General features: G+C 44.4%; 1 protein-coding gene across 3 annotated transcripts in view; it reads right to left on the bottom strand.

Moving 5' to 3' along the window:
* Positions 1–13,141, bottom strand: part of LOC115141577 (tumor necrosis factor alpha-induced protein 2-like) — a 35,752-nt gene that overhangs the window by 21,142 nt on the left and 1,469 nt on the right. The window contains exons 1-3 of one of the 3 annotated variants that reach the window (XM_029680577.2): positions 8,192–8,403; positions 3,794–4,268; positions 3,181–3,407 (exon numbers count right to left, since the gene is read on the bottom strand). In XM_029680577.2, coding sequence (XP_029536437.2) covers positions 3,181–3,407; positions 3,794–4,248 — 682 coding nt within the window. In that variant the 5' untranslated portion in view covers positions 4,249–4,268; positions 8,192–8,403. Of the gene's footprint in view, positions 1–3,180; positions 3,408–3,793; positions 4,269–8,112; positions 8,404–13,141 lie in introns of those variants that run through there. The other 2 variants (XM_029680575.2, XM_029680576.2) reach the window with 2 other exon arrangements.

Here is a 13,141-nt window from a genome sequence, read left to right as displayed (position 1 = left end):
ATCTCATATGCATATGTATATACTGTACTCTAGATCATCGACTGCATTCTTATGTCACTAGCCACTTTAACTATGCCACTTTGTTTACTTTGTCTACATACTCATCTCATATGTATATACTGTACTCGATACCATCTACTGTATGCTGCTCTGTACCATCACTCATTCACATATCCTTATGTACATATTCCTTATCCCCTTACACTGTGTATAAGACAGTAGTTTTGGAATTGTTAGTTAGATTACTTGTTGGTTATCACTGCATTGTCGGAACTAGAAGCACAAGCATTTCGCTACACTCGCATTAACATCTGCTAACCATGTGTATGTGACAAATAAAATTTGATTTGATTTGATTTGAAGGCAGTGGCCTGCACCGCCTATATGGCCCTGTTATCAAGGAGCTCTTGGATGCTATGAACTCAATCCAATGTGGATCCACCCAGACAATCAGAGGGCTATGACTCATTGAGATCATGGCTACCATGTTAGCTGGTTCACCAGCTAGGGCTGACAATGATGGGGGAGCTGGGTTGGGGCAGGGGGCTGTGGGCTGAAGGCTTGGTCAGAATATGTTGTAATCCGACCCTAGCTTTCTGAATACTTGAGGCCAGGTTGGTGGCCACATTCATCTGATTGGAAGAAGACTGAAGGGAAAATCCCATGTGGAGGTACAGGGAGCAGTGTTGAGGTTGCTATAGCTTTGTGTTCTTTCAGGCTACACAGATTGAACTGCTTTACTTTCAAGGCACGGATGGGTTGCAAGATGTACTGCGGTTTCGCATATGAATACATGTTTCCTTAGTTTCAATATAGTTTATGTCTGTATCCTTGTCTATATCCTGTCTTGAATCATTTAATATCAGCACACTCCCTATTCGGTTGGCGGATCATGAACATTTCTCTTTCAATACGTCTGAAACAGTTGGCAAAGAGTCTAAATAGTCACTCACTCTCCATTACTGAGGTATTTCCTGACACTTGAGCACAGTCACACAGTCTACTTAGCCGAGCACATACTGGTTTCTTTTTGTAATGAACACCACAATACCGATGTCCACAAACATAAACTGTCCGTCCTGTTTTGCCTTCGCTCCTGGCTCTTTTACAAGGACCAGTCCAGAAACAAACAGCCTCAAGGAACAAAAGCTTTCTCCATGTTGAAGGAGGGCCCGTCTCTTTACAGAGGGAGGGCCTGGTGAGAATGTTACTGCTACTGCTATTGAACCCTCTTGTAAGAAAATGATGATGTTAAATATTTACCAGCCTCAACACAACCCTGAAAAGACCTTTAAAATAGGAGAAGTTTCAGTTTTGTGGCATGAGGAAATTAATGAAAGAAATCTGCAGGGGGGGGGGGGATAACAACCACCAACAGTTTGTGCTGACAGCTGAGAGAACAATGCCAGAAAGCTCCGTGTTTTTCCCCTAACAAACACAATCAAATATACCAACAAAAAAAAGGCCTGTTCGCTGTGCGTCAGCTAGGGGGTTCACCCAAGAAATAACACACATGGTTGAAATGCAGTGGAGCACGCATCCCATTCCTCCTCCGTGGATCCCTCCTTCATCACTCTCTCCGTACGGCACTCATGCATGGATCCCCGGGGCGAGGTGTAATGGTGTAGAGCTTCGACGTGACAGCCTGTATGGCTGAACTCCTAAGGCGATAAGGCCATTCTGTCCTGCTTCACTAGTCTCAGATACGTCATGGGGCCCAGTGGTGCAGGTGAAATGGCATGAGCACGGAGAAGCAGCATCGACACAAAGCCTCCGAACGCGCGACGTGTCCTCTGGGTCTTAGCAATGGAGGCATGAAGTCAACAGCCTGTAAACAACACATCTCAGTGATATTTTGAGCGTGATAAGATGGTATTTGGACTGCTTGCTTACTGAAAGGCCAGGACAAAGAGTGGACATGTCTGATCCTGAGCTCTCAGCAGTTTCTGTGCTCTTCGTAAAGCTGGCTAACTGGCCCTCTGCATTCTTGATCATAACAAAAACAAATGCGGGGGCTGTTGCTGCCACCATCAGCCTTATCTTTCCTCCTCACACAGAGAGACAGGCACAACCTGTTGGTATTAAACATGAAAGCTGATCTCTAGCAGAGCTGACATGAGGGGAACACCATTACTGAGTGCTCACACACTATCCCGACCATTAAGCTCTGGGTTAAGTTCAGACTCGCGGAATCAAGTTCTGTGCTTTACAAATATTTAACAGACCTATCGTCAGACAATCATTGTACAATAATTATTCAATACAACCTTTTTTTCTTCTTCTTCTTGCAACATTGGATATTCTAAGCATAATGGAGTACCTTTTCAAGCAACCCCGTAGTGTGGTTTGTGTGCTAATTATACTCTTTCATACCGGAGATGCCGTTTAATGAACAGAGGTGGGTAACGGAACAGCACATATTTAACGGCGAGGAAGGCCAGCGTAATAGTGAATAAGGTCCCAACAGCACCACAACACCACCCTACATCAAACATTTCTGTGGGAAATCCTTTGGTTGGTCCTCCTGCATGGGGATGACCGCATCTCTCAGCCGTGGCCTAGTTGGACCTGGTCTCCTCTATCCCAGCGACATCTTTCTCCCATTGTTTCCAAAGTGTCCAAAAATAGCCCAGACATTGAGACATTGATAGCATCATCCCCGTGGTGAAAATAGTAACATACTGCAGGGATTATGGCGGGAATGATTGTTTACTGGAAGGGAGGCTGACACTGTTGTATCGTAGATCTGTGACACATGGAACGCCCAGCTGAACTGAAGTAAACCTGGGCCATAACTATCAACTAACTTGGCGCATAGAGTGCGTCTCTGTCTGTTGTGTTTGACCTGAGTGGTTTTACTCATTGGTTAAAATGTGATTTAGTGATATAATCCAAGGCAAAATAACAGTTGAAATGTTTGGGTTATTATTGGGTAAATGGGTTATTATTGGGTAAATGGGTTATTATTGGGTAAATGGGTTATTATTAGCCACGATCTCCATTAATTTGACCAGTATCTTAACTCCTCAAATGTAATGGTGAGCTAGCATGACCTTACTGTTACCAATCAACAGTCATTGACAGTCATCATGTGACCCCCGTTGGAATCCTTCAGAGTGGATCCCAGTGCACACTGGCTGACCCTTCGGAACCCAGTGCTCCACTGAGGGCTGTCCTTACCTGAGAGGGGCTCCCTTGGCTTCACCTCCTCCACCACTTCCTCCTCCACCACCTCCTCTTCATGAGACGAGTGGTCGGCCATGGACCCCCTATTCAGCTTGCCCAGGCCCACCATCTTCATGAAGGAGAGCCGTCGGCTGGAAGAGTCGCCCCCCTCGCTCTCTGAGCACAGCTCCCCGTTGGGCAGGCTTTCCTTGCGAAGGCTCTCCCTGCACTTCCCTGCAAATCTGTGCGCAGTTAAGGGTTAATTTTTTATTTTATTGAACCTTTATTTATCTTAAGGGGGTTAGGTTATAGGAGGCGTGGGCTGAGCTCAACATCCTCTACTAAACCACCTCAACAGCTTTCCTCTACACCTCTCGTAACTGAGTAAGCTTCCCTCTACACCTCTCGTACCTGAGTAAGCTTCCCTCTACACCTCTCGTACCTGTGTAAGCTTCCCTCTACACCTCTCGTACCTGAGTAAGCTTCCCTCTACACCTCTCGTACCTGTGTAAGCTTCCCTCTACACCTCTCGTACCTGAGTAAGCTTCCCTCTACACCTCTCGTACCTGAGTAAGCTTCCCTCTACACCTCTCGTACCTGAGTAAGCTTCCCTCTACACCTCTCGTACCTGAGTAAGCTTCCCTCTGAGCTCCGTCGACCCTTCTTCTTCTTCTCTGAGGTGGGGGTGCTTGCAACGGACCCCTGAGGGGAAGGGGTGGCAGTGCCCTTACTGCGTCCTGACATACGGAGCCCCTTGCCCAGCTTGCCCAGAGTCTTTAGTGGGGAGACACCTCGGATCCGGTCCAGGGTGCCCTTGAACGAACTCCTCCCTGAGCCGCCACGTCTCTCCTCATTTGCCTCATTCTCATCCTCCTCGTCCTCGAAGGGGTTACGGTCTCGGGGTGTGCCCCCGTCCAGGAGTGAGTGTGCCTGAGCCCATTCCTCATTGTCACTGGGCACCTCAAAGGGGCTCAGCTTCAGGCTCATTTTGCGAAGGATCAGCTCGCCACGCGTGTTCTCCAACTCCCCGTTCACCCTGCTGCCTCCCTTCAGCCGCGCTGGGAGGTTCTTGAGGATGGGCATGATTCCACTTGCGGGTTAAACTAAGGAACAGAGAGAGAGAGAGAGAGAGATGTAGAATGATTACAGGGGACCTTTTCCAAGAGATGCTTCCATAAAATTTGGCCTGAATGGAACTGATAAATGCAGTGTCACACATCTTTCTTTGTTCATTATACTAGGCTACCTGATAAGATTTATTCTGACACAGCTAATAAAGACAGTTACTAAAGTAACTCAGATATACAGTTTAAGATAAGTCATCTGTTCACCCAATGTTACTGCCCCCCCTTGTGTCGGGTAACGGGAGAGTTCATATATTGGATGGTTAACAACAATCATTCTCTATAAAGAGTCTATCTGGTAAAGCATTAACATGTAACCGTCCGCCTTACCACCCAAACAGGAATCACCATGGAAACCCTAACCCTGCTTCCATTTGGGTGGGAAGGCGGTTATGAATAGATGTGCTACGTTATTATGGTCATGTGGCTAAGATCCAGGATCTGGGGCTATTTTATTAGGTTTCAGATCATTGTTCTACTTGTTTATGCGCTATAGTCTTTGATGCCCTTTGACCCTTTTCAAGAAAACCTATTTGTTCCTCTCTATGGGCTTCCTCCCACACCGAGAGCCTTGCGGTATTTACGGCTGGTGACAAGGGGAAGGGACAACGCTGAATCACTTCCTCTGTGTGTGTGTTCAAAAGCTTTAGGGTAATGATGGAGGCCGCTAGTTCCGTGCACTTATTTGGGGGGGAAATGAAAGTGGCATTTGAGAACATTTGAGTGGGAAGTCCTGAATTTATCAATGGAAAATCCTGAGACCTCCTTCGCTCACCAATTTACAATGCTCTCCTACCTACTCCTACCGATACTTGAGACAAACAAAAAAAAGTATTGTTTTTGTTCTAATCAATGAAAATTCCTTGATGAATTCTGGGTAAAGTAAAAACTAAGTCAAACATGATGAATGATTAGCTTGGATATAACATATTCTAAAACACGTTCCATGTCAGATTTGGAAAAAAATGACTTGATTCGTGATGTTTCACAATAACATGAATGGCTTTACACAAATGATTACGGTCAGCGTGTTTTGAATTCCTAAAGAGGACCTATTGTTTTCTGGCTTCCCTAAGTGTTTTAGAATGTCAATGCGTCTGGATGCTTTTTCCATGTGGTGGCTAAAGCGTTTAAGGTTTCCCTGTGCAATTAGAGAGCCAACCTCCAGGGGAACCACACTGAGAATATTGTGATACCATATAAGAGCGATATACACAGCTGTACTTATTTAGACCAGGTCGCCAGCATGGAAAAGTACCCACCTGTCTAGGGAGGGGATGTTAACCAAGGGGCGAAGGACACTGCTACGACTGAGACAGACAACTGATGACCGGTTTGTGGAAAGGGATATTATGTAACAGTGAACCATTTCATTTTTCTTTACACAACATGGGCTATATAAGTGATGTGACAGAATAAGCCTACATGTGACTCTGGTTATAAATGTGTTATTACACACCCTTACTAATGAAGTTATATTTTACCCATTTGGTTCAAGGTCATGACATGCAGAAAACGCATATGAGCAAACAACAGGAAGCAAGCCCAACTAGCGGCATGACAACAAGGAAACTAAAGAGATACGGAATAGTTCTGCAAAGCAAATGATAGGCCCATCTTTGACTTCTGGTAGAAAACACAAAGTCTCATGAACGATGGCTTGCTAAATGCACAGATATTCACGGAGGGACATCAACATGAAGCATGATGTTGACAAACCGAGTTGTGTGAGCATGTGGCACTGGCGACAGTTGGTGACACTAGTAACACAGATGTCTGATAAGCTTTTTTGAGATTGGATGTAACAAGTGGTCCCGTGGACAGCCCTCCTTGTTATCCATCCCGCTCTCCCACACCTCCTCATCTATTTAGCTACTAAAGCCACATTGTAATTCCTGCTCTAATTATAACCTAATCAGAGGAGCCATTATGAAAGCAGCAGTTAGATCACTGGGGGAGATACGGGGACCACTTTCCCAGACTAACTCTACTTCCTGTCTCGTCCAGGACCAAGTAGCAGACAAAAGGGACAGGTCCCCCTTGGTCCCCTCCCCTCCACCTCTGCAACGGGCCAACAGCACAACTCACCAGCCAGGCCAGGCATTTCTGTTTTGTTTACACACACTATCGAGGGTCTCATCTCTCTTGACACAGATAAACTTCAAAAGCTTGTACACCATGTCCTTCTGGATTGGCTGGATATGTATGACGCTAATGTGTTGTTTGTTAGCCAAATCAACAAACAACCCTCTTTACTCTCATGTCTTGAATCGGCCTACACTCAGGCTTGACCTCCAGCTATTTAACATTTTAGAGACTGAGAAAAAGGCTTAGAATAAGTTTGAACTGTTGAACTGAACACGATAGTGTGTAATTAAAGACTTCACTGGGTCCAAAGTCCCCTCTCTGAAGACATCTTGTCTCTTCTCTGAAGGTCAGAAGGGAGAGAGCGGGCATCGAGCTACTGCAGAGAGGCCAGGACTGCCGTCAAGATGTGTCAGATATGAGGGGCTCCTCTCCGTCTCCATCCTGGGCCTAAGGCCACTCAATGAAGGCAGTGGTTAGAGGAGAGGCCCAATAATGTTGGAAGGGCCCCAAAAACACACAGTTTTGTGTAACTTTCCTTGAGGACAGAAACTGTCCTGAGAGCGATGGTGTTATGGAGACTGGCGACATGGGAATGTGAATCCAATAAAACATATTAGCAGCATAGGAAATACCTGTACGAGTAATTACGATTACTTTGGAAAGGCTGTTTTTTTCCCCCTCAATTATTTCCTCATTTACGAGGAAAAATGAAACAACAGGTGATTTCGCCCTTCGGTGTCCTTGATGGGCCAGGTTTCATCTCAATCAAGGCTTCCAATCTCAGTGTTGGCTTTGAACAATGAGCTCTAATACCGTATCTGTCATCAGGATCATATTAAGGGATGAAGCAAAGCAGCTCACTATCACATCAGCATTGCTCAGTAGTTGCAACAGCTAACACAACACTATAAGACTTCGGCAAAGATTGTGTTTTTTCCATGACAGGTCCCTTATTTCAACATATTTAGGACAGTAAATAGTTAACCGTTCTCTGGTAGACCCATGTCTAAATCCACAGTGCTGGCTGTGAGCAGATCTAAAAGAGGGGAGGGGGACCCCCCCCTGGGGGACCCCCCCCCAAAAAAGAAGTGGACTTTCTGGATTTTCTTCTGCAGGAAGAAAATATGTCACAGTCAGCTCATTTCGAGTGAAATTCTCCTGAGAGTGCAGAGGAATACATCATGAATCTCTTGAAAATGCTTGTGTTTATAAAGAGAGTCAAACTCAGCGTTCAGCATTAGCGACTTTTCTGATCAATAGTTATTCTACAAAGGTTGTTATTTATGAACTAATCAGATTAGTCTCTAATGCAGAACCCTGAGCTTGACTCTTTATAAACTCAATCATTTTCAAGAGATTCAGGAATCTCAAACTAGCTACAGATTGTAACACCAGATAATGCGATTTAACATTTTTTGGGGTTAAATTGTATAGTTTTACAAACTGTAGTTTGTCATAGTCTACTGCCACCAAAATATAACACAAAAACTGAAAATCGGAGATGATCTCTGCAAATATCTTTAAATTAAAATATAGCACTTTATGTTTCATCATACACAACACTGAAAAATAATGAATACAATTACAACGTGTAAATGTACCACATTTCCCTAGACACTACTGTTTGTAGGTTAATGCCATTTGTCAATGTCATCAGTGTCAGTCCATTAGTGACAAAATCATAATGACTATCCAATAACAGTCAGAGAAACACACAACAGATCAATCTACTTACTTGATTCATGATTGCTCGCTTATTAAAAACATGCACCAAAAATACAACTAAAAGTGAAATCCAAGAACTAGTCACAAACCAAGATAACGTTGTCTCGTCAGGTGAGAGACTGCTGCGCTCAATGCGCTGCTGAAAGTCCCATAAAGCTTCCTCCCTTTATTTTCTGTGGGCTGGCTTCTGGACGAGGAGCCTATCGCCGTGACGCGGAGCAGCAACCCTGGCATCGCGCGAAGGCATTGACAGCAGTGCGACTGAGGTCTCTAGAGTTGCTGTCAGAATCAAGTTAATAAGTTCTCTCTTACAGACGTGTAATGCCACGCTGTCTTGTCCGCACGTTTCCAGTAAAACAGTATACCTCCGCTAAATGGAAGGGAAAAAACCTAGACGGGATTCCCCTGGAATTTCCAGTCAGGTTTACAGTGCTACGGTAGGCTACCTCACCTGTTACATTATGACCCTGGATCAGCCAATGGCTTGAGCTTCTGGCAGTCATCCTGACTGATGATTTATTAGGAATGTAGACAGTTTATTCACAAAACATCGCATTATTGTGTTATGCGAGCCTACCTTTGTCCGTTCTGTGAGAGTGACACCCTCTGCAGTCTACATAAATAGGATGCTATCATTAATGAGCACTGATGGCAATATTCCACGATGGAATATTGTGGGGTAGGTGGTGCTATAGAGTTAAAATTGAATCCTAACAGGCTCCCTACACATATTTTGCCATAAGAAAATGTCCATTAAGATTGAACTCAAAAGTCCACCTTGTGCCTTGTGAACGAATGGAGCACATCCCTCAAAAGGTCAATGTCCTGTCTCTGCCCTTCTCTCTGCCCTTCTCTCTGGCCTCACTGGCCTGTAAGTTGTCCAGAGCAAAACGGCCTCAGCACGCGCGCTGAAAGGAAGTCACTCAAATACGTATCAGTTCACTCTCAAAAAGACAATAGGAGTTGTGTACGAGTGCGTGAGTGCGTCACGGCGGGGTACATTTCATTTTTGACAGCCAATAAGGACACCATTGTTTGGAGCCGTGCTGGACGAAGCACCCCAGACTACACAAACTCCCGTTTTCCTCTCAATTCCTCTCGATTCTGGCACTCAGTAAAAACATTGAGAAATCCGTTTGAGCCTCTGGGAGGCTGAGAGTACAGTAAACAATTGGGAAAAGCTTAGCCGCAGATGTATTGATGCATAAACAAAGGATGGTCCCCAGAGTGCCCTTTCAGCCTGGCTGACCTCAAAAACCATCTTAAAAAGTTCTACAAGGTTAAGTCATGGGGACAAGTGAAAGAGTCTAATACACATGAATTATAAATATTTACGCTCCGTAGTCGGTGGACACTTTAGAATAGCAATGGTTTCTCGTAAGTGTTTAAAAAAAAATTTGCACAGCACTCACACAGCACGCACAGCACTCACAACAAGCATCAAGCTTTTAGTGATTTTGACTTTGAGAATGGATGGTGATACTGATTAACCTGGGCTGCCGCTGGACACAGACTCTGAACCAGAAGAGCGAGTGGCCACCACCAGTCACCTTGGCTAACGCAGTTGACCTGCAGTTCTTTAAGGGCAGTTGAGTACTCAGTTACCCCACCTCGCATAGTGCTAAGTCATGCTGGAATGCCAGAACTTATTTGTCAGAGACAACGAGTTGCATGAAGATACAGTACACCAGGGGTGTCAAACTTATTCAATGAAGCCATACACAACCAGGTGAGGGGAGTTCCTTACTAATTAGTGACCTTGAATCTTCAATCGGGTACAAGGGAGGAGCGGAAGAACCTGCAGCCACTCAGACCTCAGTGGAATGAGTTTGACACCTGTGCACTCGAGCAGGGATTTACCCTCGCTGAGATCATTTGAGAATGATTTGCAATCCATCACTAAATGGATACACACTATATACGGCAGGTAGCCTAGCAGATAAGCGTGTTGGGCTGGTAACCGAAAGATTGCTGGTTCGAATCCCAGAGTCAACTAGGTTTAAATGTCTGCCGATGTGCCCTTGAGCAAGGCACTTAATCCTAATTGCTTAGGTAAGTCGCTATGGATAAGAGTGCCTGCTAACTGACTAAAATGTCAAGGTAATACAGTTCTGAATAGTCTCCCCTGGCCAGAATCAGGGTGCTCTGTATGCTCCAGTGTCTGGGAGTAGAGACCAAGCACTGCATGGATATGAGAGTTGGAATGAACTTTGCCACCTTTCAGCATCCCGTTGAGTGAGTCCTCCAATGTCCTGTCCCAAACAGATGAATTGCAGAGCAGTGATTGGATCTGTCTGAGTGGAAACACTTTGAGCACACCACTAGTTGGGCCTGTTCCTGTTGATTGGCATGTGGGTGATGAGAGGGACAGGAAACATAGCCACTGGCAGCACATCTAAGGCGTGCTGTGAATACAGAGTGGCTATTTGTGTGCCTTGGCTTCTATAAAGAGGAGCCACGCAATTGGAGTGTATTTCAGGCTTTAGGGAACAGGAAATAGCGCTGCATAAGATTGCCTTCTTCATTGTCAAGTCCAACATTTTCTCTCTGTCTCTCTATCCTTTTCCCCAAGCTGTCACTACAGTTCATCTTGGCAGTGTTTCGGCGGTTTCGTAACGGCCCCCCAAGTGTTATTTGGGTTTTTAGACAGTGAGTTATCTTTAGGTCATCTTCATGACTGTGGAATGGATTCCATATCTCTATCATCTCAGCGTCTTTCACTCTAGGATTGAAAAGATAGGCAAAAGAATGAGGGTAGTTCTAGTAGCTCAATATTTCTTGAGGTAGAGGCTCTGCCACTGAGGTTCTGGAATTCCTGAACGAACAAGATTGCATGCTATTAGAAAAGGGTTCCATCTTCTGCGATACCGTTCGCATTCTCAACCCATGCATATTGTACAGTGGCATCTGCATTCACACGGGCAGGTGACATTTTTCCTCGGGATAAGCTAAAAGATGCTAAAAACACATCTTTATAGACCACTCTGTCCACACAACCCCTCTATGTGTGTTTCTCCAAAACCACAGACCGCTGGTATGGCCCTGGAACCACTGCCAAACCACTCCAGGCTGGATGACACTAGGCACAGACGTCAGTTCAATGTCTAGTTTTGATTGACATTTTTGTTAAGTTGTCAACTAACATGAATTTCATGTGAATTCAACAAAAATATTCACCGTGTCACCCTCTCTGGCCAATCAGGACATTTTCCTTGTTTGTCGTCATGGTTATGTAACCTTCCACAATGTAGCACCTGTGTGTGGGAACAGCGGGGGGGGGCGCTCCAATCATAGCCTGCCTGCATCCTGCACTGATCGCCCCACACAGGCCACGGGAAGCCCCCTCGGAGCACCTCTACCAACCCACACTGAGTGAAGGGCCCCTATTGAATGCCCTCTCGGTTCATCAGTCTCAGTGCATCAATCTGTCTCCTGTCCCACTCAAACAAACGCAGCCAACAGCACATGAGGAATTACGGTTATCCTTTATTCGCGCTGACTGCAGTAGGTAGCATCCGGGTGCCTTCACGATTCACCCATCTGGGGAGCGGATAGACGTCAAACTCATTCCCTGACCTGAAGAGGTTCAGAGCGTTCGAATTCAATGCTAATTCAGGTGGACGGCAGGGGGATGCAGCTAGCTCATCACTCAGCAGGCGAGTCAATTGTAATGTGGACTGTAGGAAAAAGAGGATCCAAGAAGATTCCCACAGAACCATTTTGGTTATCAAAGGGTGTGCTGTAATGGCTTGGTGACAAATGTAATTATGTACAGTATACTCCCACACATCCCATGTTTCTCTCTCGGTCTCTGTCTCTGTCTCTCTCTGCCTCAGCTTTTCCTTCCTGAGTGAAACTCTTTTGCAATCATGGCATTGGTACCACTGACCTTGGCAACATGACCACGATGTCCTCAGTTTGGCAGGCAGTTCTGTCCCTGATGTTGAGAATGAAGTTGCTCTTTTTTTGTCAAGTTTTGTATTGCTTGCGGTTGTTTACTGGATATATGACACTGTAAAAATGGAACGTCTCAAAACGCCATGATTGTGTCATGAAACCATGAAAAGTAGTGCACCTAAGCTGAGATCTGGTGTTTGGAGGGTGTTTGAATGTAAACCCAATGGAAGTGTTCTGATACACCGAATGGGTTTTAAAAATGAATAGAGGTACTCTGAAACAGCCAAAGTAGTCCTTCAATCTGAATATTGGGGGTTTTAAGAGTGTTGTGAAAACGCTTTTTTGTTGTTTCAGTGCATGTAAAAGGCAGCATCAAAACACATTGGAATTCTATTTGAATTTTACACAATCAATTACACAGTAAAATATTATTCAGAGGCGAATGTTATTTTACCAAAACAACTAAGAATAAATCCAACTTAACATGTTGCTCAAAATGTAAGTGTCTTTTATGAGGATTACCAAAGATCGAGAAAATTGAGTTATTGAACTCATTGGAAGTCTCTGGTTTAATCTCCTTGCACTTCCTATCTTGCAACGTGGCTCTGTTTTTAGAGGATTGTGGGTAATATTTTTTTTGACATTGTTATATACACAATGTTGCATGCATGTTTGATAAAATAAATATGTATTTCTTTATTAGTATTAATAAGCAGCTTGTTGTGCCATGAGGTGTAATGAATCATGATGAATGGATATCAGAACTGTCAGGAAAGTTGACTTTCAATAATGAGAGAACCCATTCCCACATTTCCAACTTCAAATGGTGGCGGCAAATATAGTATCCTGCAATACTTGCTGTAAAAACTCTAGCCAGTGCTAGTGGTTTGAATACTGTATTTGACAATGCCTGCCAAAAAGGTATATAATGGCAAATGATCAAATATATAAAATAATATTAAACATGAAGACATTTCAGAAAAAGTATCCAATTCTGCAATAGACAGGATTCAAAACATCATCGGGATTATTGGTTTCAATACTCCATCAAAGTTAAGGTTTCATCTCCTTCAAGTTGGTGGCAACTCAGTTGTCACTAGTTTTGTTGTTGCAAAGCACACATTTTTAACAGTGTACTTATC

The sequence above is a fragment of the Oncorhynchus nerka genome, linkage group LG14 (assembly GCF_034236695.1).
Source record: "Oncorhynchus nerka isolate Pitt River linkage group LG14, Oner_Uvic_2.0, whole genome shotgun sequence".
Taxonomy (NCBI): domain Eukaryota; kingdom Metazoa; phylum Chordata; class Actinopteri; order Salmoniformes; family Salmonidae; genus Oncorhynchus; species Oncorhynchus nerka.
Note: the sequence above shows the minus strand (reverse complement) of the source record. Positions and strands in the feature narration are given on the sequence as shown.